Raw genomic sequence first — 26,371 nt, 5'->3', positions numbered from 1 at the left:
TCATGAATTTATTCAAAATCATTTGTCTGTTCAAAAGTATATAAAAACATCAAAATAATTCAAAGAAGCAGAGTCTTCAGCTTTTCTGGTATTCCAGCAGTTTATATTCTTCAGTAAACATCCTTAAAACAGATTTTCTGTTTGTTGGATTGCATTTCATTTTGACTGTCTGCTGTATTAATAGTGCTTTATTATGAAGTCTTGTAAAGATGAAAAATTACTATAAATGCTAATACCCAATGCAGTAAGTCCCAACTTAATTTTTTCATCACAAACACCATTTCAAATTCTGTAAGTGAATGAAATGTATCAAGTTTGCTTTCAAATTGTACATTGTTTGAATAAATCACCTTCAAAAGTATGCAACTCCCTATTTGGATTATTGGTTATCTTATGATTTAATTCCACCTATTCAATGTGACCACAGAAAGAAAGCTTCACACAATATCAAAAGCTTCTCGTGATGCTCAATGCTATTTTGTTTTTGGATGCACTGAATTTGAAAGAATTAGCTTAAATGGCAAAAACAATATTACTGGAAATGATCAAAGTCTCAGAGACTTGTGGTTTAAGGTACAGTAAATGGCAAAGCCAAACTAGAAATCTGTCAAAGTCTGCAGGCCATGAAAAAGCAGAACAAAACCTTTTGGCAGAATAGACTCTGGTTGCAAACTCAAAACTCAAGCAAGTTGAGAGCAAAAAAAATCTCCCCTGACCCCAGAAGGTAGATAAACCCATTATGCCATCGTTAACAATTATCAGGATTAGCTCAATACTCAATAGAAAATAACGGTTACTGGGAGCAAGCGATAGTACTCAGCAAAAATGTAGTTGCTGGATTTGAATAACAAAGCTAAGTTTACATAGGAGAGCCTTCCAGGAATACATTCAGAAGTAATGTGGGAAATTCTGCAAAATTGTACCTCAGAGGTTAAGCAAGCTGCATAGTTCAGAGGGGGAAAAAACTATATTGTGATTGATACCTGATTTCCCAGAATCAGTTTTTTGATTGTGTGTGGGGGGGGGGGGGGGGGGGGGGGGGGGAAAGAAGAAGAAGAGGGGAGAGCGAGAGAGAGAGAGAGAGAGAGAGAGAGTGGTGGTGGTGGTGGTGGTGTTTGGGAGAGCAGGCAGAGACATTGTATTTAATGATTTATGTACATGGATTACGAAAGCTCTGCCTTTCAAAAGGTTCCACGTTTTTCCAATCAGAAAATATTCAGATTTATGTCCAAGACAAAAAGTAGCGTGACCTCACACACTACCACACTGAACTTTAAAGCTCAAAAATGGTCCAAAGAACACCACTTGTCAGATCCCAATATACCTAATTTTCAATCCAAATCAAAAACTCTGCTCTCAATTTGCTAATAATTTCATGTGGAATCTTATCAAATGCTTCAAGGAAATCCATCTAGATAACATGCATCAATGCTTACTTATCTGCGTTACTCATGAACTCCAAATGGACTTAGAGTCATAGAGGTTTACAACATTGAAACAGGCCCTTCAGCCCTTGTCCATGCTGCCCTTTCTTTTAAAACCTCAAAGCTCATCCCAATTGCCCGCATTTGGCCCATATCCCTCTGCACACATCTTACCCATGCAACTATCCACTCAGGTGACGGAGGGACTAACCCGAAAGCTTGTGAGTCTATTATCAAATAAATCGGTTGGACTAAAACCTGATGTTGTCAGACTTTTTACTGTGTTTACGCCAGTCCAACGCCGGCATACCCACATTCTGTCAAGAAGCCAGTTTTTTATCCATTTGATACCGTCTCCTGGGTTTCGTGACATTTAACCTCATGCAACAACCTACCATTCAGTACCTTGTCAAAGGCCTTGCTAAAGTCCATGTAGACAACATCAACTGCATTGCCCTCATCTACTTTCTTGGTTATCCCTTCAAACAAAACAAAAACAATCAAATTTGAGACACGATTTTCCATTCACAAAGCCATGTTGACCTAATTAGTCCTCGCCTCTCCAAATGCCTGTAGATCCTATCTCTCAAAATACCTTCCAACAATTTACCCACCACGGATGTGAGGTTCACTGGCCTGTAGTTCCCAGGTTTTTCTCTGCAGCCTTTTTAATCAAAGGTACAACATTTGCCACTCCCACCTTCAGGCACCTTACCCGTGACTATCGATGATTCAAATATCTCAGCTAGGGGACCGTAAGTTCCTCCTAGCCTCCTACAATGTTTTGGGATACACTTCACATCCCAGGGATTTATCCACCTTGATGCGCTTTAAGACTTCGAACACCACCTCCTCTAACATTTACACTCAACGGGTGCTATTCGGATTGGCGGATGGTGACTAGTGGAGTGCCCCAGGGGTCGGTGCTGGGGCCTCAGCTTTTTACCATTTATATAGATGATCTGGAGGAGGGAACCGAGTGTAGGGTGTCGAAATTTGCTGATGACACCAAGATTGGGGGAACGGCAAATTGTGCGGAGGGTGTGGAGAGTCTGCAGAAGGATCTAGATAGGCTGGGCGAATGGGCCAGGAAATGGCAAATGGAATTTAATGTTGGCAAGTGTGAGGTGGTCCACTTTGGTAGGAAGGACTATTACTTACGGGGCGAAAAACTGCAGCAGGCGACGGTGCAGAGGGACCTCGGGGTCCTTGTGCATGAGTGGCAAAAACCCAGCTTGCAGGTGCAGCAGGTGGTCAGGAAGGCGAATGGGATTGAATATAAAAGTAGGGAGGTCTTGCTGCAGCTGTATAGGGCATTGGTGAGGCCGCAGCTGGAGTACTGTGCGCAGTTTTGGGCGCCGCACCTGCGCAAAGATATTTTGGTCTTGGAGGGAGTGCAGAGGAGGTTTACTAGGCTGATACCGGAGTTGAGGGGGTTGAGCTATGAGGAGAGGCTGAATAAACTGGGCTTGTACTCGTTAGAGTTTAGAAGAATGAGGGGAGATCTCATTGAGACGTATAAGATGATGAATGGGATGGATAGGATAGTGGTGGAAAGACTCTTCCCGCTCAAAAAAGACAGTAGGACTAGGGGGCACAGCCTCAAGATAAAAGGGGGACGGTTTAGGACGGAGTTGAGGAGGAACTTCTTCACTCAAAGGGTGGTGAATCTCTGGAATTCTCTGCCCGTTGAAGTGGTGGAGGCTGCCTCGCTAAATATTTTTAAGACGCGGGTTGATGGGTTTTTGATAAGAGAGGGGATAAAGGGTTATGGGGAGAGGGCGGGAAAGTGGAACTGAGCAGCGACAGATCAGCCATGATCTTATTGAATGGCGGGGCAGGCTCGAAGGGCTAGATGGCCTACTCCTGCTCCTATTTCTTATGTTCTTATGTTCTTATCACTATTTATTTCCCCAAGTTCCCTAACATGCATGCTTTTTTCAATGGTAAATATTGAAGAGAAAATTTATTTAGGATTTCTTGTGGATCCACACATAGATGATCTTAAGAGGCCCTACTTTCTCCCTTGTTACTCTTTTGCCCATTATGTATTTGTAGAAGCTTTCTGTTTTGGCAGATAGGGCAAAGGAGAATCTAATCTCATGTTCACTTTTACCCTCCTGATTTCTCTCTTAACTCTACTCCTACACCCCTCATACTCTTCAAGGGATTCACTTGATACCAGCTGCCTATGCATGTCATGTGCCTCTTTCTTCTTCTTGATCAGGGCCTCAATATTCTGAGTCATCCTGGATTCCCTACTTCTGCCAACCTTGCCTTTCACACTAAGACTTGTCTGATCAGTTCATATTTAATTAAGACCATAAGAAATAGGAACAGGAGCAGGCTGTTTAGCCCTTCACTATTTAATAAGATAATGGCTGATCTAACACTCAACAACTCCACTTTCCTGCCTTCTCTTCGTAACCCTCAACTTCCCCTACTGATCAAAAACCTCAAATCTCAGCCTTGAAAACGTTCAAGTACTCTGCCTTCCCAACTTCCTGGGGCACATTAACATTGCAATGTTAATGCAGCCTACTTGTAACTAATAAATAAACTAAAGAATTCTAAAGGTTTACCAGAGAAGAAATTGTTCCTGAAAGTGCAGGACCAGAGGGCAGTTGCAGAATAAGGGGGTACTCATTGAAGGCTGCTTTGAGGAAGAATTTTGATTTGATAGCAAAATTTCTTCCTCAAATCTATCTTAAACGAGCACCCCCTTACTCTTTGGCTGCCCTCTGGTCCTACACCGAGTAGATTCAAACATTCTCTTGGTCTAACCCTCTAAGGATCTTCTATGTTTCAACCATACCACATCTCATTCTTCTGAGCTCCAAGGAGTACAGACCTGAGCCAGCCTGTTTAATCTATCCTCTTCTGGCAATCCCTTCATACCCAGGATCATTCTAGTAAGTCCAAGGGCAATTTACAGCCTTCTAGACTGAACAAGGAGTTCAACAACTTCAGACCATCAACTCTCTCCTCCAACCCACTTCCATTTGTTTTATTTCATTTTGTTTCTTCTTTTCAACTCATTCAGCCACATCCATTTCTTTCTCACTTCCATTTTTCCACTTCTCCATTCCCACTCTCCATCAGCAGTTTTGAAGTTCTGATGCTCCTGAAGATTAAATCTGCAATACTACATACAAACATGACTGTAAACGTCAGTACAACCACAGATTTGGAAACATTAGGTTTCACCTGTGTACCAAGAAAACAAGCCAACAAACAAATATGCATTTGAAAATTTAAGCAGCACTTTCTCCACTGTGTTGAGACAAATAAATTAATTTCAAGTATTTCAAATACTCAACTGAATAGTATTTCCATTAGTCTAATTTAACTAATACAAAAAGCTAAATTATATTTCCAATGGCAGAATAATAGCATTGAAGTAGCAACATTAGCAATGCTATTCACTGTCTGAGAGAGATATATCAATCAGCAGAGATGTTAAATCAACATATCCCTAATGTACAAACAAAAAGTGTACTTTATTACTATTAAATTTGGTGAAGCATGTAAATAATATTGCAGCTTCTGAAAATTTCTACCCAATTGAGGCCAAATATTAAGGAATTGAAATACAAAACTCAATATAAAACTTTTCACTTTATGTACAACAGCAAACTGCATCTTCGCCATCACATGGAAGCACTGATGTTCGTTTTTTTTGCAAATTGTATTTGTGGATTTCAAGTTCTTTGGATGGTTTAGTGGTTCAATATTTTAAGAACAACAAGAATACTTGCAGTTATCAGGTTCAAACACCAAGTAACTCACCATAAATTAATCTGAATTCAGATGGTGGAAGCAATATAACTGGTGATTAAAAAACCACAGGGTTCTGCTTCTAATTTGTATCCAGTGATTTCTGCAGGGATCATCCATGTTCAAGTCAGGAGTAGACAGAATCAGCTTAAATGTGATGTCTTTCCATTTGGATGTAGGGGTCTGTCTATACTAACAAATTTTTGAGTCGTCTATACCCAATTTCATAGTTCTTGATCTTTTTCCTCCACAAACTGTACAAGGGAACACAAACTCAAACGAGGGAGGGTGGATGCACTGAATTTAAATCAAAGTTTCAAAAAAACATAATTGGCAATGGAAAAAAATCATGGACTTTTGTTTAACTTTTAATATGGTCATCACATGAAACCTTACACAAGATCATAAGAAATTCTTTGAGCATTAATTATATAAAGCTCTAAATTCACAAACTGTGCATTTGGATCCAAAAAATGGCACTTCATGATTTGATTTATGGGAGTGTTGAATATAGCAGAGAAAGATTAACATGCAGACTCAACAGGCAGCATTGCTGAAGTAACTTAAACCTCCAAAACAAATTGGATGGCAAGGAGAACAACAGAATGCTCCGATCTTTCAATATTTTGCACTCCATCACTTAAAACAAGTTCATACATTCAAATGGTATATGTACATAATTTCTCAGAACACAGTACAACTAAATCAGCATGACATGAAAATTTAACAGGTTGGGTTGTTTTTACTGTAAAAATGATCAAAACATACAAATCCAAAATTGAGTCAGTTATTCTGGTAAATCTTTTCCTTTTGACAAAAAATAAATATAAATAACTTAATTCTCCTTCCTGTTTACAGAATTACAATAAACCTGACATTGTTTTTTGTCTGGATATCTAATTCCATTTCTATTAACTTAATCCTGCTCTCTCAACATCTTTGTCAAACCTGAACTTGGCCTTAATGGTTTGAACTGGCTTGGATTGATCTTCCTTATTTCACTCTGACAGTGAATTTTACTGTTAGATAATACCAACAAACTTCCACATTCTTTCTCACTTCCACTTTCTACTGTAAGAGGAGTTTGTGCCATCAGTGGTTTCTCAGACTCTCTTGCCAACAAGCATTCTAACAGTGAACATGGCCAGAATTTTCTGGGTTTCTGCGTGGTGTGATATTGTGTGGGAAAAGTGGAGGGCAGCCTATCGGCAGTCACACTGGCTTTTCCTGCTGTATTTTTAAACATCTGGACAAAAAAAAAGGGGCAGACAGGTCCTCACCAACAACTTAGTTTTTGAACGAACAGAGTTCTGTTTTTAAAAAGGCTCCAAAAATTAACAAATAAACATCCCACAGAAATTCCCTCCTTCACAACTCAATTATCTGCCCCCTTGAAAATGAGGATGGAAAATCCCCCCAGTTCCCCAAGCATCTCTAATAATCACTAGATATGCGAATACACCTATCTCTTAATAGCTCCACTTCCCTATCACCTCAGTAGAATTGTTGTCAGTGCAGACTCGATGAGCCAAACAGCCTCCTTCTGTACGGTAGGGATTCTATGATTCTCAGTGGTTTTTGATCACAATCTTCTGACCACCACTGAACCAAGCTTCTTGCCATCTCTGACTTCTATTTTTAATGTCAGATAGCTTGGCTCATTTTTCATGTGTAGGTTTTTTTGCTCTCTGATCTAGTACAACTCAATCTTGACATCCCATAACATGAACTTCTTCTGTTTCAGTATCTTTCATATGCACAATCATGGATTTTGAGACTTAGGAGCTTTAGATCTATCATGGCCACCATAGTGGATGGCTGTGACATGGTGCTTTACTTTCATCTGGAGCATTACCATTCCCTCTACATTTGCATTCTGTCTGGATGTGACCAACTTTTCCAGACATAGCACTTGGACTGGAAACTCAGGACTTAAATATTTGGCAGCTACCATGGCAATAATAGCACCTACATCTCTGCCTCAGACTATGAAGTTGGCTACTGCAGCCTGATCAAACTAAAGTCCAGTGGCCTTCCCCTGGTGGAAAAGGCTCCCTTGCAATGTTCCCTTCCTGTCATTCCCACACCAGTGGCCTCTCAGGTCTCCTGCTTAGTGAGCTTACGACCTTTGCCTGAAAGCTTGACCTGGATTTTATCGTTCTTAAGGTTTCCTGCAAACATGCCTTGAAGGATGATTACAAATTAATGCCATGAGCAGTGTGAACAGCTTTTTTTAAATTTGAGAACATGCAATTGTCTAGCTTAGCAATTATTTTCTTCCATGGGCTGCAACATTCAGTACAATCTCATTCTTACTTGAGGGTGATTTAGCGATTTGGATCAGAAATTGGTTAACTGTAAGAGAAGGGTGGTGGTTAATGGGAAATGTTCATCCTGGAGTTCAGTTACTAGTGGTGTACCTCAAGGATCTGTTTAGGGGCCACTGCTGTTTGTCATTTTTATAAATGACCTGGATGAGGGCGTAGAAGGATGGGTTAGTAAATTTGCGGATGATACTAAAGTCGGTGGAGTTGTGGCAGTGTGGAAGGATATTGCGAGTTACAGAGGGACAGATAAGCTGCAGAGCTGGGCTGAGAGGTGGCAAATGGAGTTTGACGCAGAAAAGTGCGAAGTGATTCACTTTGGAAAGACTAACAGGAATACAGAGTACTGGGCTAATGGTAAGATACTTGGCAAGGTGATTGAGCAGAGAGATCTTAGTGTACATGTGCACAGATCCCTGAAAGTTGGCACCCAAGTTGATAAGGTTGTTAAGCAGGCATACAGTGTGTTAGCTTTTATTGGTAGAGGGATTGAGTTTTGGAGCCATGAGGTCATGTTGCAGCTGTACAAAACTCTGGTGTGGCCACACTTGGAGTATTGCATACAATTCTGGTCACCGCATTATAGGAAGGATGTGGAAGCATCGGAAAGGGTGCAGAGGAGATTTATCAGGATGTTGCCTGGTATGGTGGGAAGGTCTCATGAGGAAAGGCTGAGGGACTTGAGGCTGTTTTCATTAGAGAGAAGAAGGTTAAGAGGTGACTTAATAGAGGCATATAAGATGATCAGACAATTAGATAGGTGGACAATGAGAGACTTTTTTCTCAGATGGAGATGGCTAGCACAAGGGGACAAAACTTTAAATTGTGGGGTGGTAGATATAGGACAGATGTCAGAGGTAAGTTTTTTATTCAGAGAGTAATAAGGGCGTGAAATGCCCTGCCTGCAACAATAGTGGACTTGCCAACATTAAGAGCATTTAAATGGTCATTGGGTAAATGTATGGATGATACTGAAATAGTGTAGGTTAGATGGGCTTTAGATTGGTTTCACAGGTTGGTGCAATGAGGGCTGAAGGGCCTGTACTGCGCTTTAATATTCAATGGTCTACTGAAAGTTCACGTGCAAGCACAACAATTAAAAAGGCCAATTATATGTTACATGTATCCCTTTCAGTAAAGGGATACAAGTAAATAAGTCATACTACAATCATAAGGCATCAGTGAGGCAATAGCTAAGGTTCTATACAGTTTTGGTCTCCTTATTTAAGGAAGCTCATAGTTAACCTGGACAGTGCAACAAAAGTTCACGAGACCAGCTCTTGAACTGAAGGGATTATTCTGTGCAGAGATTGAGGAGAAGAAGCCAATATTCCCTGATTTCAGGGAAGAATGGGGGGTGATTTCATTGTAACTTAAAATGCTTAGGGCAATGCTTCCCAAACAGTTTCCTTTTGCGACTCTATTTTAATGCCTTATACTTTGTGACACCAGAGTAAAATTGGGCAAGGCAGGGAAAACGAGACTTGAGTGGGAAACCCTGGTTTCCCCACAGAAACAACCCTAAAACGTTCAAGGCATTTTTCTGCAGCAGCAATCGTAACCAAGAGATAGTCTATTAGGCCATGCCCAGAGAAAAGGGAGTCAAAAATCCATAGCAGTTATGCTGATTTGGAGCCAGTTGACTCAAAATGTAACTCACTGTCCCTTGCAAGTTGTGACCCATAATGCAGGAAGCCCTGAATTAAGAGGCTTTGCCAGGTAGAAAATTAGAGAAAGTTTCACCTGGCTGGGGAATCTAGAACATGATCTCTCCATGTCCAAATAAGTGAGATCAGCTATTTAGGACTGGAAATATGGAAAGCACTTTTTCACCAAAAAGTCACGAATCTTTGGAATTCTCCACCCGAGAGAGTTGGGGATGCCCAGTTGTTTAAAAAAACTCTCCAGAATCAGTTGCGTTCTTGGACACTTCCATCTCCATTAAGGACGGTCACCTCAGCACTTCATTGTACTGCAAGCCCACAGATAACCTCACAATGCTCCACTTCTCCAGCTTCCACCCTAAACATGTTAAAGAAGCCATCCCTTACAGGCAAGTCCTCCCTATACACAGGATCTGTTCAGATGAAGAAGATCGCAATAGATCGAGAAGGCAAATGAAATGTTGGCCTTTATCACGAGGGGGGTGGAGTACAAAAGCAGGGAAGTCTTGCTGCAATTGTACAAGGTACTGGTGAGGCCGCAACTGGAGTACTGTGTGCAATTTTGGTCCCCTTATTTGCGAAAGGATATATTGGCTTTGGAGGGAGTACAGAGATGCCAGAGATGACGGGATTAGCTTATGAGGAGAGACCGAGTAGATTGGGCCTGTACTTGGAGTTTAGAAGGCTGAGGGGAGATCCTATAGAGACATTTAAGATAAAGAAGGGGCGAGACAGGGTAGAAGCAGAGAGATTATTTCCACTTAGAAAGGAAATAAGAACGAGAGGGCACAGCCTCAAAATAAGGGGGAGTCAATTTAGAACAGTTGAGGAGGAACATCTTCTCCCAGAAGGTAGTGAATCTTTGGAATTCTCTGCCCATTGAAGCAGTGGAGGCTACCTTGTTAAATATGTTTAAGTCACAGGTAGATAGATTTCTGATCAATAAGGGAATAAGGGTTATGGGGAGCAGGCGGGTAAGTGGCTGAACCACTATCAGATCAGCCACGATCTTATTGAATGATGGGGCAGGCTCAAGGGGCTAGATGGCCTACTCCTGCTCCTATTTATGTGCTTATGATACCTACAGATGCTGAAAGAATCCCTCATACGAACAGGATATGGCACTCGACTCATCAATCAACAGTTTCTACACGCCTCTGCGAAAAAACGCACCAACCTCCTCAGGAAACAAACTCAGACAGAATACTCATCGTCTAGTACTTCCCTGGAGCAGAGAAATCTTCTCCAGAGCCTTCAACATGTCATTGATGAAGACAAACATTTTGCCAAGGTCATCCCCACACTCAAACAACTGCACAACCTCAAACAAACCATTGTCTGCAGAAAACTACCCAACCTTCAGGAGAACAGTGACCATAACACCACACAACCTCTGCAAGACGTGATAGATCATTGTCATGGATGCCATCATCTCACATGTGAACACCATCCACCAGGTACATGGTGCATACTCTTGCAACTCGGCCAATGTTGTTTACTTGATACGCTGCAGGAAAGGATGTCCCGCAGCATAGTACACTGGGGAGACCATGCAGATGCTATGACAATGGATGAATGAACACCGCTCGACAATCACCAGGCAGGAGAGTTCCCTTTCAGTCGGGGGACACTTCAGCAGTCACGGGCATTCAGCCTCTGATCTTTGGATAAGCAGCCTTCACGACACACAACGCAGAATCACTGAGCAAAAACTGATAGCCAAGTTCTGCACACAAGGCCAGCCTCAACCAGGATCTTGGGTTCATGTTACACTATCTGTAACCCCTACAACTTGCCTGAGCTTGCAAAATCTCACTAACTATCTTGGCTGGAGACAATACAGATCTCTTTAACCTGTATTTAACCCTCTCTCCACTCGCATTGTCTGTACCTTTAAGACTTGATTACATGTGAAGACTCGCTTTCCAACCATGATCTTGTAAATTGAGTTTGTGAATATATATGCCTGTTTGTGAACAGAACTCCCGCACACCTGATGAAGGGGCAGTGCTCCAAAAGCTTGCGCTACCAAATAAACCTGTTGGATTTTAACTTAGTGTTGTGAGACTTTTTACTGTGCTTACTCCAGTACAACGCCGGCATCTGCACATCAAAAATATTCAAGACAAACATAGCTAGATTTTTGGGAATTACAAGATGTGGGAAAGTAGAGTTGAAGTACAAGATAAGCCATGATTTTGTTGACTGGTGGAGGAAAGTTTGAAGGATTAAGTAGCTTACTATTGTTTCTATTTATGTTTTTTAAGTTCAGTTAAAATGAATTAGAAACAAAAACACTAGGAATTAGAATATCCAACATAATGAAGTGCTGTAAGACTCTACAACTTTCACCCAACTCTCCCTGGACTCATTCTTCTGAAAAGTGCTTCAGTCCAGTTCTATGGTTTCTTTTTCTAATATGGATCTGCAGTCCAAGAAATGAGTCTTTTTGTTTTAAGAACATTTGATGTGTAACAAAGCCTTTTATGAAGGTAAGATACCCAAAAATCTATGCAGAATATGGTGACAATATAACTGGAACTTACTCATGATCAAACACCCAAGACACATTTCGAGATTTGATTAGCCTCATTAATAACAGCATCACATTCACTGTTACTGAAAGTACGCAATCAATAAAGGACCCATAAAATCATTTTCTAGCTGGGTAATGGACACTCGTTACATAATTGTTACATGCAGCAATTTAAAATTTGTTCACATTAAAATTTGCCATCCTTTGCTCTATGATGCAATTTAACTAGGTCCTTTCAATGCCATCAATTATCTTATCACAAAGCAACAATTCAGCATTATCTGTAAATGTCACCACCATTTGCCAACAGCCAAATAATCAGAACACCTTCACCTTCCAACCCTACTGAATATATATTAATTCACCCTTCCTCGCATCCTCCCATTCCCAAGTCGGATTTTCAATACACCACCTTCAACAACCTATCACCTTTACCCTGGAAAAATATCCCAAGGCATTTCACAAAAATATAAATCAGAACCATGATGATATCCAATCTTTACACTTCCCAAAACGGCATTACTGACTTCTATATGTTGTACCCGTGATTCTGTGGGCTTCCTCCCACAGTTTGAAAGATGTGTTAAGTGCACTGGCCTATGTGTGGCAACGAGGGCATTTTCACAGTAACTTCAGTGCAGTGTCAGTGTAAGCCTACTTGTGACAACTTAGACTTAACTTGTATCCTTCAAGCAAATCTAAATCTGGACTATGCTCACCTGTAATATAGACAGATAAGCAGAATTCACTTTAATACACTTTTCTTTCAATAGCTGTAACATTTCTATAAAGCGCATCCCCCTGAAGATCATAGAGAATTGGGAGAATTTGGCTGCATGTGAAATTGACATCTTGTCAGGAACCCAATATCATCATCATGCCCTATTCTAGGTTTAATTGGATCAGGATTAAAGGAAAAGGAAAAAAAGTCTAATAAAATTAAAAAGCCAATCAATTATTTGTAAGCCCACAATTCTGGATTTAACAGCAAGCATGCCTGTTCCTGAGATGTCAGCAACTTGTCAGAGGCACTGAGGTGAGTGCACAGTGGGAAAGCCGTCTTCAGTGAAACTGAAGAGCTCCAGCCATGGCCAAGTGAAAGACTGTTGTTCAAAGCAGTACTCTCAATGATTTTGCTACTTGATAGGTGACTGCTAACTTTCAGGAAGGCACTTCAGCCACCACTCCTTGCCCTCATCATGGCACGGGAGCAGCTTGTGCAAGTTTCACCTTGCAGATCTAGTATGAGGCAAGAGAAGAAACAACATTATCTCCTGAAGCAAAAATATTGTAATATTGCGAACCTGAAATAAAAAACCGAAAAACACTAGTAGCATTTTGTAGATCAGGTAGCAGAAGAACATTTCAGATTTCTAATGAAAATTCACTGAATTAAATCATCAACACTGCATTTCAACTTACACCAATTCTACCTGAATTGCTGAGTGTTTCCGGCACTATTTGCTATACAGAAAGTTAATTTGCTAAAAAATTAATTTAACTAAATCATGATTTACCCTCAGTGCCATGAAAATTTATGTCATCCATGTTGCATTCATTCATAGACTAGAATTTGTCCAGTGGTGATATTCCTGCATTTATTTCTGTGAAATTGCTCAAACACCGATCTGATCTTTTGGCCAAAGGCCGTATCTGATCACTGTATATGTATGTCCAAGGTCCAAAATAGACAAATTAGGCATGGGAGGTGAAGTGAAATCAGGCAACCATCTTGAATTTGGAAGAGACCTTCAATAGACAGAAAAAAGTGCGCTTTTGAGAAAATTAAATTAAATTTGGTTAATAAAAATAGAAGACAAGGATTGGAGAAATAACCAAACCAGGCAACAAATACTTATCATAATTGCTCCATTCAGTCTCATTTCCTTCAATTCTACTTATATCCCACTTTCATACAATCATAGAAACCCTGCAGTGCAGGGTTCAGTCCACCAAGTCTGCACCAACAACAATCCCACCCACGCCCTATCCCTGCAGTTCTACATATTTACCGCAATAATCCCCTCATCTACACATCCCAGGAACTAAGGGGCAATTTAGCATGGGCAATGTGTCGAACCTTTGGTCCATGGGAGGAAACCCATACAGAATGGTTCTCTTAACTGAACAGGAACAAGAAAAACAAGGTAGTTATAAACTTTTGGAAAAAAAAAGTTAAGTTGAATTGGTAGAAAGAAATGTATGGATGTGATGGTCAAGGGACATTAGTGATTAGACTATCTCCAAAAAATTACAATCAAGTAGATCCCACAATCACAAAATTCTTCTAAACAGCAGTAGCTGAGAGTGTTGTCCTTTTTGTCTATCTCCCTGGTATTGATGTCATGGAAAAGTGGATTCTTTGTAAGTGCAGAGATCATTAAGCCAGTTTGGGAGTGTATTTAAAGAGCAAATCTTTCATGGCAAAATCTGCTCTTGAAAAACTGACAAAATGAACAATGAGAATCATCATTGTCTCAGTATTCATCTGGTTCAAGGAAAAAAGCTATAATCCTTTTGAAGCACCCGGTTTCTGAACTTGTGTGCCCTTCTCTACAAGGGCCCTTTACAGAAATTTGATACATGGATGTGAATATGCATTCACTGGCTACTTTAATGCATTGAAATAGTTTAGACCTCTGATAGGGTTAATTTTTATTATTCATTTATATTTAATTTTTAATGATAAATGTACCCAACATGAATTTCCATATAAACAAAGTGAAAATTAAAAATAAACTGGGAAAAAAGTGGGAATTTATTATTTTATGCCTGGAGAATAACGAAAGTGAAATATCAACTAGGCAGGAGAAAAAGAAAGCTTAAGCAACTGGATCAAATAAAAAAAATTAAACGTCATCTTGAGAAGCCAGACCAAAAACTTCAGAATTATTGTCACAAGCACTAGTGTTATTGCCCTGATAAATACAAAATAGCTATTGTGCAACATTACATGCTTGCAATTCACTGCAGGATAATGCTCCACCAAATAAAATACCCTTTACAGCAAAATATCTTAGTTATCACTATTCCAGGTCAAACCACCTTGCTGTTCTAACAAAACTATTAGAACCACATAAAACAGTTACAATTCATCTAATCAATATCATTTTGTTTCCTCCACTGCAGATCATTTTTAATGTAGTTTGTTTAGAAAGAATATTGATGAACATTTCAGAAGCACTGATAAGATAGATTATTGAAATTAGAAATTAGGGTGTTGAATTATTCCTATATTCCTAATAAAATCTTCAACAATAACCCAGAGCCCAGTGGAGCAGAGCATCTGGTGGCATGCGTCACAAGTTAGATACCCCCTCACTCTTCAACTCTGATTATTTCCATGCCACAAATTGCTAGAAATGCAAAGTGGTAGCAGGCCAGTGAAGTCACTGGCCTTTGGTGAACAACAGGATGAGCAGTCTATTCATTCTTAACCAATGAAGTTTAAGAATAATGAAAGAAAAACAAATAATGGAGAGGAAATAGGGTGAATTAGAATCTAAGTAGATTCAGAAACAAAAATAGAGGGAGAAAAAGGGAAAGAAAGTGACAAGAAAAAAATGCAACTTAAAATCTCCACAAACAACTTAATTGCGTGAGATTCCAATTTCAAATATCCCCTTTCAGGTTCTCCAAGTTAAGTGTCAGGACTCTCTCAATCACCACATTAACAACATTGTTAAATAATAAAAAAGCAGCCTTAAATTTCAACAGCAAGTGTAATTCATATTTCCTTAGCAAATCCAGCAGAGTCTTAGCACTGGAGGAAATTCACAAAAAGTGTCTATTTCAACAAGGCAGCACAAATGGTCCATTAATTTGTGCAACTGCTTTCCTCATAATTGAGCTTTCTTTTGAAAAGCAGATGAAGAACCAAATACTGCATTGTTACAACCCAGGAGACCATTTTCAAAAGAGCAACACATCTAGTACAATTACCTTGCCTTCTCCCTGTAACCCTGCACATCCCTCTTTGTCCGATGACAGTTTCATTCCTCTTTGAATGTTTCAATAAAACCTGCCTCCACCATACTCTTGAGCATTCCAATTACCGTTCGCTGCATAAAAAGTTTCCCCTCGTACCACTTTCTTTTACTAATTATGTCAAGTCTATGCTCGCTCATTCTCATTCTTTTCAAAGGGTAGGAATAATTTCTCCCCATCTACTCTATCCAGGCCCCTCAGGGTTTTGAATACCTCTATCAAATCTCTGCTCAACCTTCTTTGCTGAAGGAAGGTGACATGAACTTGCCATTACTTTTCCTGCAAATTCTAAGCCATTAATTCAGCACAAATAATCTTCCAAAGCAATTCCTCCAAACCATCAAAATACCAAAATTCCTAAAATAAAAGAGCAGCATTAAACAGTTAATAAGATTTATTTTAAACTTTACGGCAAAAATCTCTTTTTAACCCATGGTTCTTTGCTAATAAAGACTTCACGAATGATGAGATGACGGTCAAAAAGAATGCAAATAACCAGAGTGCCCATCACAAAATAACGAAGCTGAAACTTTTACTGCAATTGTATAAGGCATTGGCGAGGTCACACCTGGAGTATTGCATGCAGTTTTGGTGTCCTTATCCAAGGAAGGATGTCCTTGCTATAGAGGGAGTGCAGTGGAAGTTTACCAGGTTGATTCATGGGATGGCAGGTCGGTCATATACAGAGAGACTAAGTTGGTTAGGATTATATTCACTGGAGTTTAAAAGAGCGAGAGGGGATCTCATAGGGACTCAAAATTCGAACATGATTAGATGGGTAGATTCAGAAAGAATATTCTCAATGGACGGGGAGAACTAGGGGTCAGTTTGAGGATAAGGGGTAAACCTTTTAGAACTGAGAAATTTCTTCACCCAGAGGGTGCTGAATGTGTGGAATTCACTATCACAGAACGTAGCTGAAGCCAAAACAGTGTGCGATTTCAGTGAGAAATTAGATACAGCTCTTGGGACAAAAGGAGTCGAGTTGAGGGGAAAATCATCAGGATATTGAACTTGGTGATCAGCCACGATCAAAATGAATGGCGGAGGAGGCTCGAATTTCTATATTTCTATGAAATATATTCTGCTTCTAATTCTATATTCTGCTTCTAATTTCTATATTTCTATGAAAGCAAATAAAACTAAAAATTTAACATATTCAAAACATGATGCACTAATATCCCTAGCAATCCTATACTACTATACCAAATTGCTTGAAAGGGGAGTGGGTTGCAGAATGGGACTAGTGACCCAGAGGCCAGACACCATCATCACCAACCTAGGGATAACCCATCCTACCAAGACAGACCCACCTGAGCAGTGGTTATAGAGCCAGAAGGGCACTGACTCCAAGTCCCATGACATTTTACAGCATCAGGTCAAACATGGGCAAGGAAGCCTCCTGTTGGTTATATCAATCCAGTTCAACTGATGAACCAGTAATCCTCCAGTACTGCTTGGAGGAAGCATGAAAGGCAGCAAGGACAGAGATTGTACTCTAGGTGGAGGATTTCAACAGCCATACCTTAGACCGACTTGGTCTCACCACTTCTACTGAGCCCTAAAACACACAGCTGCTGGACTGGGGTTTCCTTATTCATTGTTGAGTATATGGACTTTGCTGGCTATGTCAGCATTTATTGCCCATCCCTAACTGCCCTCAAGAATGCGGAGGTGGGCTGCCTTCCATGTAGGGTAGGTACACCCACAGTGCTGTGAGGGAGGGTGTTACAGGATTTTGGCCCAGCAACCAAAAGGAAGGAATAGTGATATATTTCCAAGTCAGGATGGTGAGCAATTTGGTGGGGAAGTTCTTGGTGGCAGTGTTCCCATTTGTCTACTGCCTTTGTCCTTCTAAATGGTAGTGGTCATGCAGTTGCGAAGTGCTGTCATAGTAGCCTCGGTGAGTTTCTGCCAGTCGCCTTTAAGATGATTCGCACTGCTGTCATTGTGTATCAGTGGGAGGAGGAGTGGATGTTTGTGGATGGGTGCCAATCGAGCAGGCTACTTTGCTCTGAATGGTGTTGCAGGACTGAGGCCTGCAGCCTCCAGATTTTGCATTTCTGAATTTCATTTCTGCATTGCACTTGATATTAAGCCTACATAAATAGTTATTTTGTATTAAATCTTACATGGTAGGCATTGATCTTAACCTGACTGTGATTGTGTTTTGACCAATTAACCAATAATAATTAGTAGAAATGTGTTCTCCCCCACAATTTTTCATATTGGCTATTTACCAAGTGATAAATTGTCTTGTTTATCAGAAATTCTCTCTTACTGCATTCAGTGATTCTTGGTCTACAGGCTAGAACAATGAGTAACCTTATATGGGGTAGTCACCTTGTGTGGTTATCAGGTGAAGAAGTTTAATTGATGGACATACACCTGAAGAATGACACAGAAACATAAATAAACAACCTGGATATTACCATAAGAACTAGGAATAGAAGAGAGAAGTATCATTAAGAATTGAGACTTGTTTTGAGAAAGGCCTGTATCAGACCTCAGAATGCAGGGATGGAACCAGAAATTTGGCTTAAAAGGACCACTGCTTTGAGAACTCACCGCAGCATCGTAGTGGAATAGTCACTACTGAGCAGGAACAGGAATGGAGTGCAGGTTGTAGTAGTCACCTATAAGGTTATTTCGTGACTCGATAATGTATGTACCAATTTAGGAAGCTTTTGTGGAACAGGCTAAGTTGGGGAGACCAATTTGAGGTTGTTTGTATTTTAAAAACATCTGCCTGTCTCTTCATAAAACCGTCTTTCTTTCTATTTCACTCCGTTGAAATTGTCATATTATTTTAATCATTATTCAATAAAATTGCGTTCACAAATTACTTGTCATAGTCACTCATTCCTGTTACATCCGGAGTAAGGCTCCAAACCCAAGGTGAGGCTCAAAAGGGACTCACAAAACCCCTTACAGTGCCAAGCTTCACAAATATTGTTTGAGCTGCACTCATGTAGGCAAATGGAGAGTATTCTACCACACTGCTGACTGCTGCCTTGCAGCAGCTTTGGAGTCATTCGCTGCAGCTCCTCACCTCTGAGATGTTCTTGTAGCCAGTGTTTATACGGCTGATACAGTCTAGTTTCTCATCAATAGTAATTCCAAGGAGGTTGGACAGTAGAGGTGTTCAGTCAAAGTAATCCCAATGAATGTCAAGGGATGATAGCTCAATTTTCTCTTCCTGGAAATGGTCACTGCCCGCCGCGAAGGAGCGATGACTGAGTTGTGTTATCACTAGACTATTAATCCAGAAACTCAGCCAACTTTTTGGAAACCCGGGTTTGAATCCCACCATAGCAAATGGTGGAATTTGAATTCAATAGAAAAATAATCTGGAATTAAGCATCTACTGATGACCATGGAACCATTGTCAATTGTCAGAAAAACCCATCAGGTTCACTAACGCTCTTTAGGGAAGGAAATCTGCTGTCCTCACTTGGTCTGGCCCACATGCGACTCCACAGCCACAGCAATATGATTGTTTCAACTGCCCTCAAGTAACTAGAGATGGGCAACTAGCGACATCCATGTCACATGAATAAATAAAAAAAATTGTGTGGCACGACTGTAACTTGCCTGTGGCAGGCCAGCAAGGAAGAGGAAAAAATAATTTGACCTCATGCTCATCAACCTGCCAACCATAGATGCAGCTGACATTATTAGGAGTGACCACATTACAGTCTTTGTGGAGACAAAATTCCACACATTGAGAATACCCCCCACTGTGTTGTGTGGCACTACCAGCTTATTGATTGGGATAGATTTCCAAACAGATCCAACTACTCAAAACTGGGTATCCATGAGGCACTGTGGGTAGATAACCACAATATGACTTCATGGCCCAGCATATCCCCACTTCCTATTACCATCAAGCAGGGGATCAATCCTGGTTCAAAAGAGCAAAGGAGGGTATGCCAGGAGCAATGCCAAAAACAAAAATGTCATCAACTTGACTAAGCTACAACACATGACCACTTACATGCCAAAACAACTGAAGCAGCATTCAATTAAGTGATCTCACACCAAGGGAACAAAGGCAAGTTCTGCAGTCCTGCCATATCCAATTGAGTGTGGTGGTGGACAAATAAACAACTAAGAGGAGGAAGCGCCAGAAATAGCTGCATCCACATTGATGAGCGGAACCCAGCACGTCACTTTAAGAGGCAAGGCCAATGCATTTGCACTCAAATTTCACCTAAAGAACCCAGTGGATAATTCAGCTTGGCCTCCTCAAGATATACCGTCTTCCGAAAAGACAGTCTTTGGACAATTCAATTCACTTCGTTTGATATCAAGAAATGGCTAAAGGCACTGTGCAGTGCAAAGGTGCTGAAAATATTCTGTCAATAGAACAAAAGATTTGTGCTGCACAGCTCACCACACCCTAAGCCAAACTGTTCCTGTACAGCTCCAGCACTAGCATCTACCTAACAATGTGGAAAATTGCCTAGGCGTGCCCTGACCGCAAGAAATAGGACAAATGCAACCACTCCAATGACTACCCCATCAGTCTACACTCAATTGGCAAAGTGATGGAAGGGATCATCAAACGTGCTGTCATACTATTTGCTTCGATGTAACTTGCGCACTACGCTCAGCCTGGATTCTGCCAAGGCCACTCAACTCCTCACTCCATTACAGACTTGGTCCAAACATTCACTCACTTCATTGAAGCAGTAATACATATACAAGCTGCACTGCAGCAACTCACCAAGTTCCTTCCACAGTATCTTGCAAGCCTGCGGTCTCTACTCTCCAAAAGGAGAAGGACAGTCAAGGCATGGGAACACAATCACCTGCAAGTTCCCCTCAAGTCACACACTATTGTGGCGTGGGAAACAATGGCACGGTGGCACATTGGCAGCAATGCTAACCAAGGACCGGATTCAATTCCAGCCTCAGGGGACCGTGTGGAGTTTGCATGCTCACCCCATATCTGCATGGGTTTCCTCTGGTTTCCTCCCATAGTCCAAAGATGGGCGGTTTAGGTAGATTGGCCATGCTAAATTGTCCCTTCACGTTGAGGATCATATGTGGGATTACGGGGACGGGGACAGGCTTACGGGTGGGATTCTTGCTGGTGCAGATTTGATGGGCCAAGTGGCCTCCTTCTGCACTGTGGGATTTCATGATTATAATTGCTGTTCCTTGGAACTCCCTCCAACAGCACCATGATGTACCTACAACAAAATTAATTGAAGTTCAACACCATCACCACCACCTTCTCAAGGGCAATTAGAGATGGTCACTAAATGCTGGCCTAGCCAGCAAAACCCACATGCAACAAATGGGTTAAAGAAACACAGACCACATTCATAAAATGTTACTCTTAGTTCATACCAACTGAACCCTTCTACTAATCAACAGTGGAGGATTGAAAGTCTTCCCCACTAGCCCAAAGGTATGCGAAGAAAACAAACAACTTGCACTTTGAGGTTGGGTAAAAGTAGTATTTAAGCACTAATAATGTGCACATCCTGGGTCTCAGAATAGAAAGTTAAAAACAAAAGATACAAATGTTGCTCAAAGGTCAAGCAAAATCCAACGACGGCCAAATGTACCATTTTAAGCACAAAAACATTCAATCATAACTTACATTTTCAATAATATTTTCTCAAAATGACTGGCTTAAAAAAGTTTATTTTCATGAGTTTACATGAATGATAGTTTCATGGTCACCATTATTGAGCTGATTCAATTCCAGGTATGTATTCTTAATTTACTGAATTTAAATTCTCCCAGCTGAACCAGTCATTGGCTGGTTTACTTGTCTCATGACATCCTCCGCACACATGTGACGAAGTGAACTTGTTTTTAAATCAGAATTTTATTTGCGGTAAGAACCCATTCCTCACACTGAACAAATTTAATTGTTACACTTACTTTGTGCAAAGAAAGACACTTTAAATTTTGCATTTTAGGTCTGTTGTCAAGAATAGTACTGCTACAAAATACTAAACATATTGTGACACCGATATCATAAGCTTTTGTCACCAACATAAAATATTTATTGTACCTTTCTCTTCAGAGCACTGAGTTTCTCAACCACCCCATCGAGCAAAGTTACCACAGAGTCCACTGCTGGGCAGTTGCTCAATGTTTTCTCGAGTTCTGCAACGACCATGGTCACATGACTAGTTTCTCGGTCAATATTCTTTTGGGCAGCTCGGAAACGCTTATTCAAGGTTTCATATGGCACCTACAGGAAAACAATACAATTATTATTTCACAAAAATGAAATAGGGAAAAATACTAGTAGCAATTTATAAGAGTTCTTATCAGACAATAAAATAAATCATGGAAAAGATATCAACTCTGAATCCGTTCTCTTGTAGATAGTTTTAATGACATATTTGTTACAAGGACTGATGGTATTAGTAACAATGAAACTTTGATAATATAGTTGAATCTGGTTCTTGTACTCCTACTTAGAAGGGTTGGACTCATTTCCTGAGGTAGCTGACTTTCTAAAATTTCTGCTTCGAATATTCAACTCCACTAGTAAAACAAGAAGAATCATATAATGTTCTAATTTTGTTTCTCTCTCCACCATTACTGTCAGACCTGTGGAAATTTCCAGTTTACCAGAATGAAACAAATAGGAACAGGAGTGGACCATATGACCCATCATGCCTGCGCAATTCAATACGATCATGGCTGAGTGGATTGGGAAAATAGTGCAGAAGCTCCTCTTACCCCTCAATTCCCTGAAACACCAAAGTCAGCCTATCCCAGCGTAAAGCATATTCAATAATGTAGCATCCAACATTCTCTACACACAGTATGCCAGATGTAGTCTCATGAAGCCCTACACAACAGTTGCAAGATCTATTTACTGCGAGGGGATTGGAGTACAGCAAAGGCCAATATGCCATTTACCTTCCTAATTGCTTGCTGCACCAGCATGTTAATTTTATGTGCTCCTTGTAAGAGCACAACCAACACTGAGTATCAACTTTTACAAGTTCCACACCTTTCAAAAAATATTTGGCTTTTTCATTCTTACAACTAAGTGAATAGCTGCCCATAGCCTCACAGTCTGCTCCTACTCCATCTGAAATCACCTAACATGTCTTTACCTCCTTGCAGCCCATGCCCACAGTTTACCTTTCAAACTAGCTGTCTCATTAGCAAACTTAAGTCACCATTATAGATTACAAGCAGCTGAGACCCCAGCACTGATCCTTGCGACACTCAACACTATCAACTTGAAAATACAACGTTTATACCAATTCTCACCTTCTTGACCATGAACCAATTCTCTATCCATGCTAATATATCACTTAAAGAGCTTTCATCTTGCTTAGCAACCTTTTGTGAGATACCTTCTTCAATTTCCTCTGCAAATGCAAACAAACAACTAGTTCCTTTTTTTAACCCTACCAGTTACATCCTCAAAAACAAAGCTAAGAAATTTGTGAAACAGGATTTCCTTTTCGTAAAATCATATTTCAAAATTCACTGTTAAGACAGTTTTACTATTTCAGATTTCCAGCATTTGGCTTATTTTTATTCATTTTATTTATCATCCATTCCTAATTGCTCTGGAACCTTGAGGACATTTTTTTTTTAAAGAGTCAGTTGTATTGCCACCGATCCAGTCACATTTGATTTATTATTGTCACATGTATTAGTATACAGTGAAAAGTATTGTTTCTTGTGCACTATACAGGCATATAGGCCAGGCCAGGTAAGGCAAGGATAGCAGATTTCCTTCCCTAAAAAGGACCTAGGTGAACCAGATGAGTTTTACAATAATCAACAATGGTTTCATGGTCATGAATAGATTTAATTCTAAATTCAAGTTTTAACCATCTGCCATGGCAGGGATTCAAATCCAGGTCCCCAGAACATTACCCTGGGTCTCTGGATTACTAATCCAATGACAATAATACCATTACTTCACCATCTCCCCACTTCTGAACACAAACAGTGCAAGGCCTGAGTGGTAAAACAAGGTGTCTTCAAAATGCTGATGGTGTGGAGAAGCCAATATATAGATTAGGAAAAGTTGGCACAGGATCAATCCTTAGAGGACTCTAATCATATTGTGGAAAATCAGATTGAGCTGCTAATATCTGATGTGACTAACATTTGAAAAAAAATACCATGACAATATTTATCATTGCAACAGGAAATAGTTTTGAATTAATATGGAGAGAAAAAAAAAGTGTTCAACTTGCAGATGCTGCCTAACTGGAGTATTTCCAGAATTCAATTTTTAATCAGCAAATTTTTAGCAGCATTATACTTTGAATGACATGAAGGATACTTGGTAAAATTGAAATCAATGGGTATTATGGTGTAAACATCTCCACTAACTCTACTCACGCGTAGCACAAAATAAAATGGTTTCTGTTGTTGAAGGCCAATCATCTTAGCCCCAGGACATCACTGTCAGGACAGGTCCAAGGACTAAACACCTTCATCCAATTCATCTATGATATTCCATCCATAAGACCAAATGTTTAGTTGATTACTGATGATTGAACCATGTTCTTATCTATTCGCAACTCCTCAGATCACAAAGCTGTCCATGTCCATAAACAGCAAGACCTGGACAATATTCATGCTTGGGCTGGTGAGTGGCAGGCAGTCTTCAGTTTATTTATTAGTGTCACAAGTAGGCTTATATTAACACTGCAATGAAGTTACTGTGACAATCCCCCAGTCACCACACACTGGCACCTGTTCGGGTACATGGAAGGAGAATTTAGCATGGCCAATCCACCTAACCAGCATGTCTTTCAGATTGTGGGAGAAAACCCATGCAAGACACAGGGAGAATGTGCAAACTCCACATAGATAGTGACAGGAATCAAACACAGGTCCTTGGCAGCACTGCTGACTATTGTGCCACTTGATCTTCAACAATACAGAATCTAACCATTTCAGCCTGACATTCAATGCCACTTGATCTTCAACAATACAGAATCTAACCAATTTAGCCTGACATTCACCTTTGCTGAATGGGGTCACATCTGACCAACAACCAGCCAGATAAATACCTTGAATAATAGAGCAAGTCAAAAGCTGGGAATTCTGAGATGACTAACTCAGCCTATCCACCATCTACAAAGGCACCAGTCAGGATTGTAATGGAGTACTCTCTATTAGCCTAGATGAGTGCAGTTTCAACATACTGAAAAAGCTGGACATCCGCCAGAAAAAAAATGCAGACCACTTGCCCAGCCCCTCATCCACCACATTAAACAGGCACTTCAGTCATGTCTGTTACTTCTGGATTTGTCTATTCTTAACATATGCCAGGCCAGCCTCCTTCATACAAAATGCTTATTTGAGGAAATCCAGAATTGTTTGCTGGTGTCCTAACTCACATTCAGCAATTACATCACTTCATTGGCTCTCAATTAACCAACATTCTGATTTAAAAATTCTCATCATTTTCCAGTCTCTATCTATTCCCAACTCTATAATCCCTTTCAGTCATAGAACCACACATTACCTCCCTTCCCCCACAGGAATGCCTGCACTCTAACAATTCTGACCATTCTTGATTTTAATCCACCCAAAAGATAGTAGACATGTCGACAGCTGCCACGTACTAGGTCTGGAATTCCGTCCCTAAATCTAAGGGTCTCCCTTTCATTCTTCCTTTAAAATGCTCATTCTGTGGTGACCAAGCTTTTCATCATCTGGCCTAGTGTCTTTTTGATGTGGCCCAGTTTCTAACTGCTCCTGTGAAGCACCTGGAGCCATTTTGTCGTGTCAGAGGCGCTAAACAAATGCAAGTTGTTGTGATATAAATGACATCGATCAGCATAGCTCACGAGAACAATTGATTTAATACCGAACCAAATACAAACTGGAGCGAAATGGGGATGGATAAAGATTTGGGAATGCATTTAGGAGACTGGAGCAGAATGGAAGTTAAGGATCCACCTCACCCTAAACTTACACAAAAAAAAACTGGAATAGCTCGTCTGGAACGCAAACCAGGATATAAACACAAATAAGCATTTAGCGTCCATGGAAAGATTGGAAGTGGCACTTGATTCTGGCTGTTTCTCCACCTTGTACAGAGCCGCAGGAAATATTAAGTGGGCACAGCTGCTGGGCAGAGGATGATACTGAGCATACCTTTAAAGTGGGATATTCCTGAACCTTTAATGCCATCGAGAGTTGAGCAGCTGATTCCTGCACCGCCATCTTAACTCAACTATCAATACTGTGGTGCAACATGGGTAAACAGCCCAGGATAAATTCAAAATTCAAAATTAAAACTTCACAAAGTGGCCGAGCACGAACGGAAACTTTCCCTCAAAGAAGAATAGCGCCTGTCACTTGATCTATTCCTTTATTACATTTCACAACCCCGCCTCATTCCCACCGCCTTGAGAAGCCAGCGGCCGCCGAGCTTAAATCTTCCCCAAGTGAACGAACGCGATAACGGAAAACAGGCCCCGCCCCCTCCAAAGACCCGCCCATCGTCCCGCCCCCGTTCTAAACCCCGCCCATCGTCCCGCCCCCATCCTCAGCACAGGGCCGTCCTTGCTCCAAACCCCGCCCATCTCCCCGCCCTCCACTGTAAATTCCGCCCATTGTCCCGCCCCCCTCCTCATCCGCCACCGTGGGCCTTCCCCGCTCTGAACCCCAAACATCGCTCCGCTCACGCTCTAA

The 26,371-nt window shown here is 40.7% G+C and overlaps 1 protein-coding gene across 1 annotated transcript in view; it reads right to left on the bottom strand.

Moving 5' to 3' along the window:
- maea (macrophage erythroblast attacher, E3 ubiquitin ligase) overlaps positions 1-26,131 on the bottom strand; it is a 117,772-nt gene extending 91,641 nt beyond the window's left edge. Inside the window, exons 1-2 of the mRNA XM_080200240.1 lie at positions 25,832-26,131; positions 21,747-21,929 (exon numbers count right to left, since the gene is read on the bottom strand). Of these exons, the coding sequence (XP_080056366.1) occupies positions 21,747-21,929; positions 25,832-25,900 (252 nt within the window). The 5' untranslated portion in view covers positions 25,901-26,131. The remainder of the gene's footprint in view (positions 1-21,746; positions 21,930-25,831) is intronic.
- Between the last annotated feature and the right edge of the window lie 240 nt (positions 26,132-26,371).

Source organism: Carcharhinus amblyrhynchos, chromosome 1 (genome assembly GCF_965287045.1).
Source record: "Carcharhinus amblyrhynchos chromosome 1, sCarAmb.v2.hapA, whole genome shotgun sequence".
NCBI lineage: Eukaryota > Metazoa > Chordata > Chondrichthyes > Carcharhiniformes > Carcharhinidae > Carcharhinus > Carcharhinus amblyrhynchos.
Note: the sequence above shows the minus strand (reverse complement) of the source record. Positions and strands in the feature narration are given on the sequence as shown.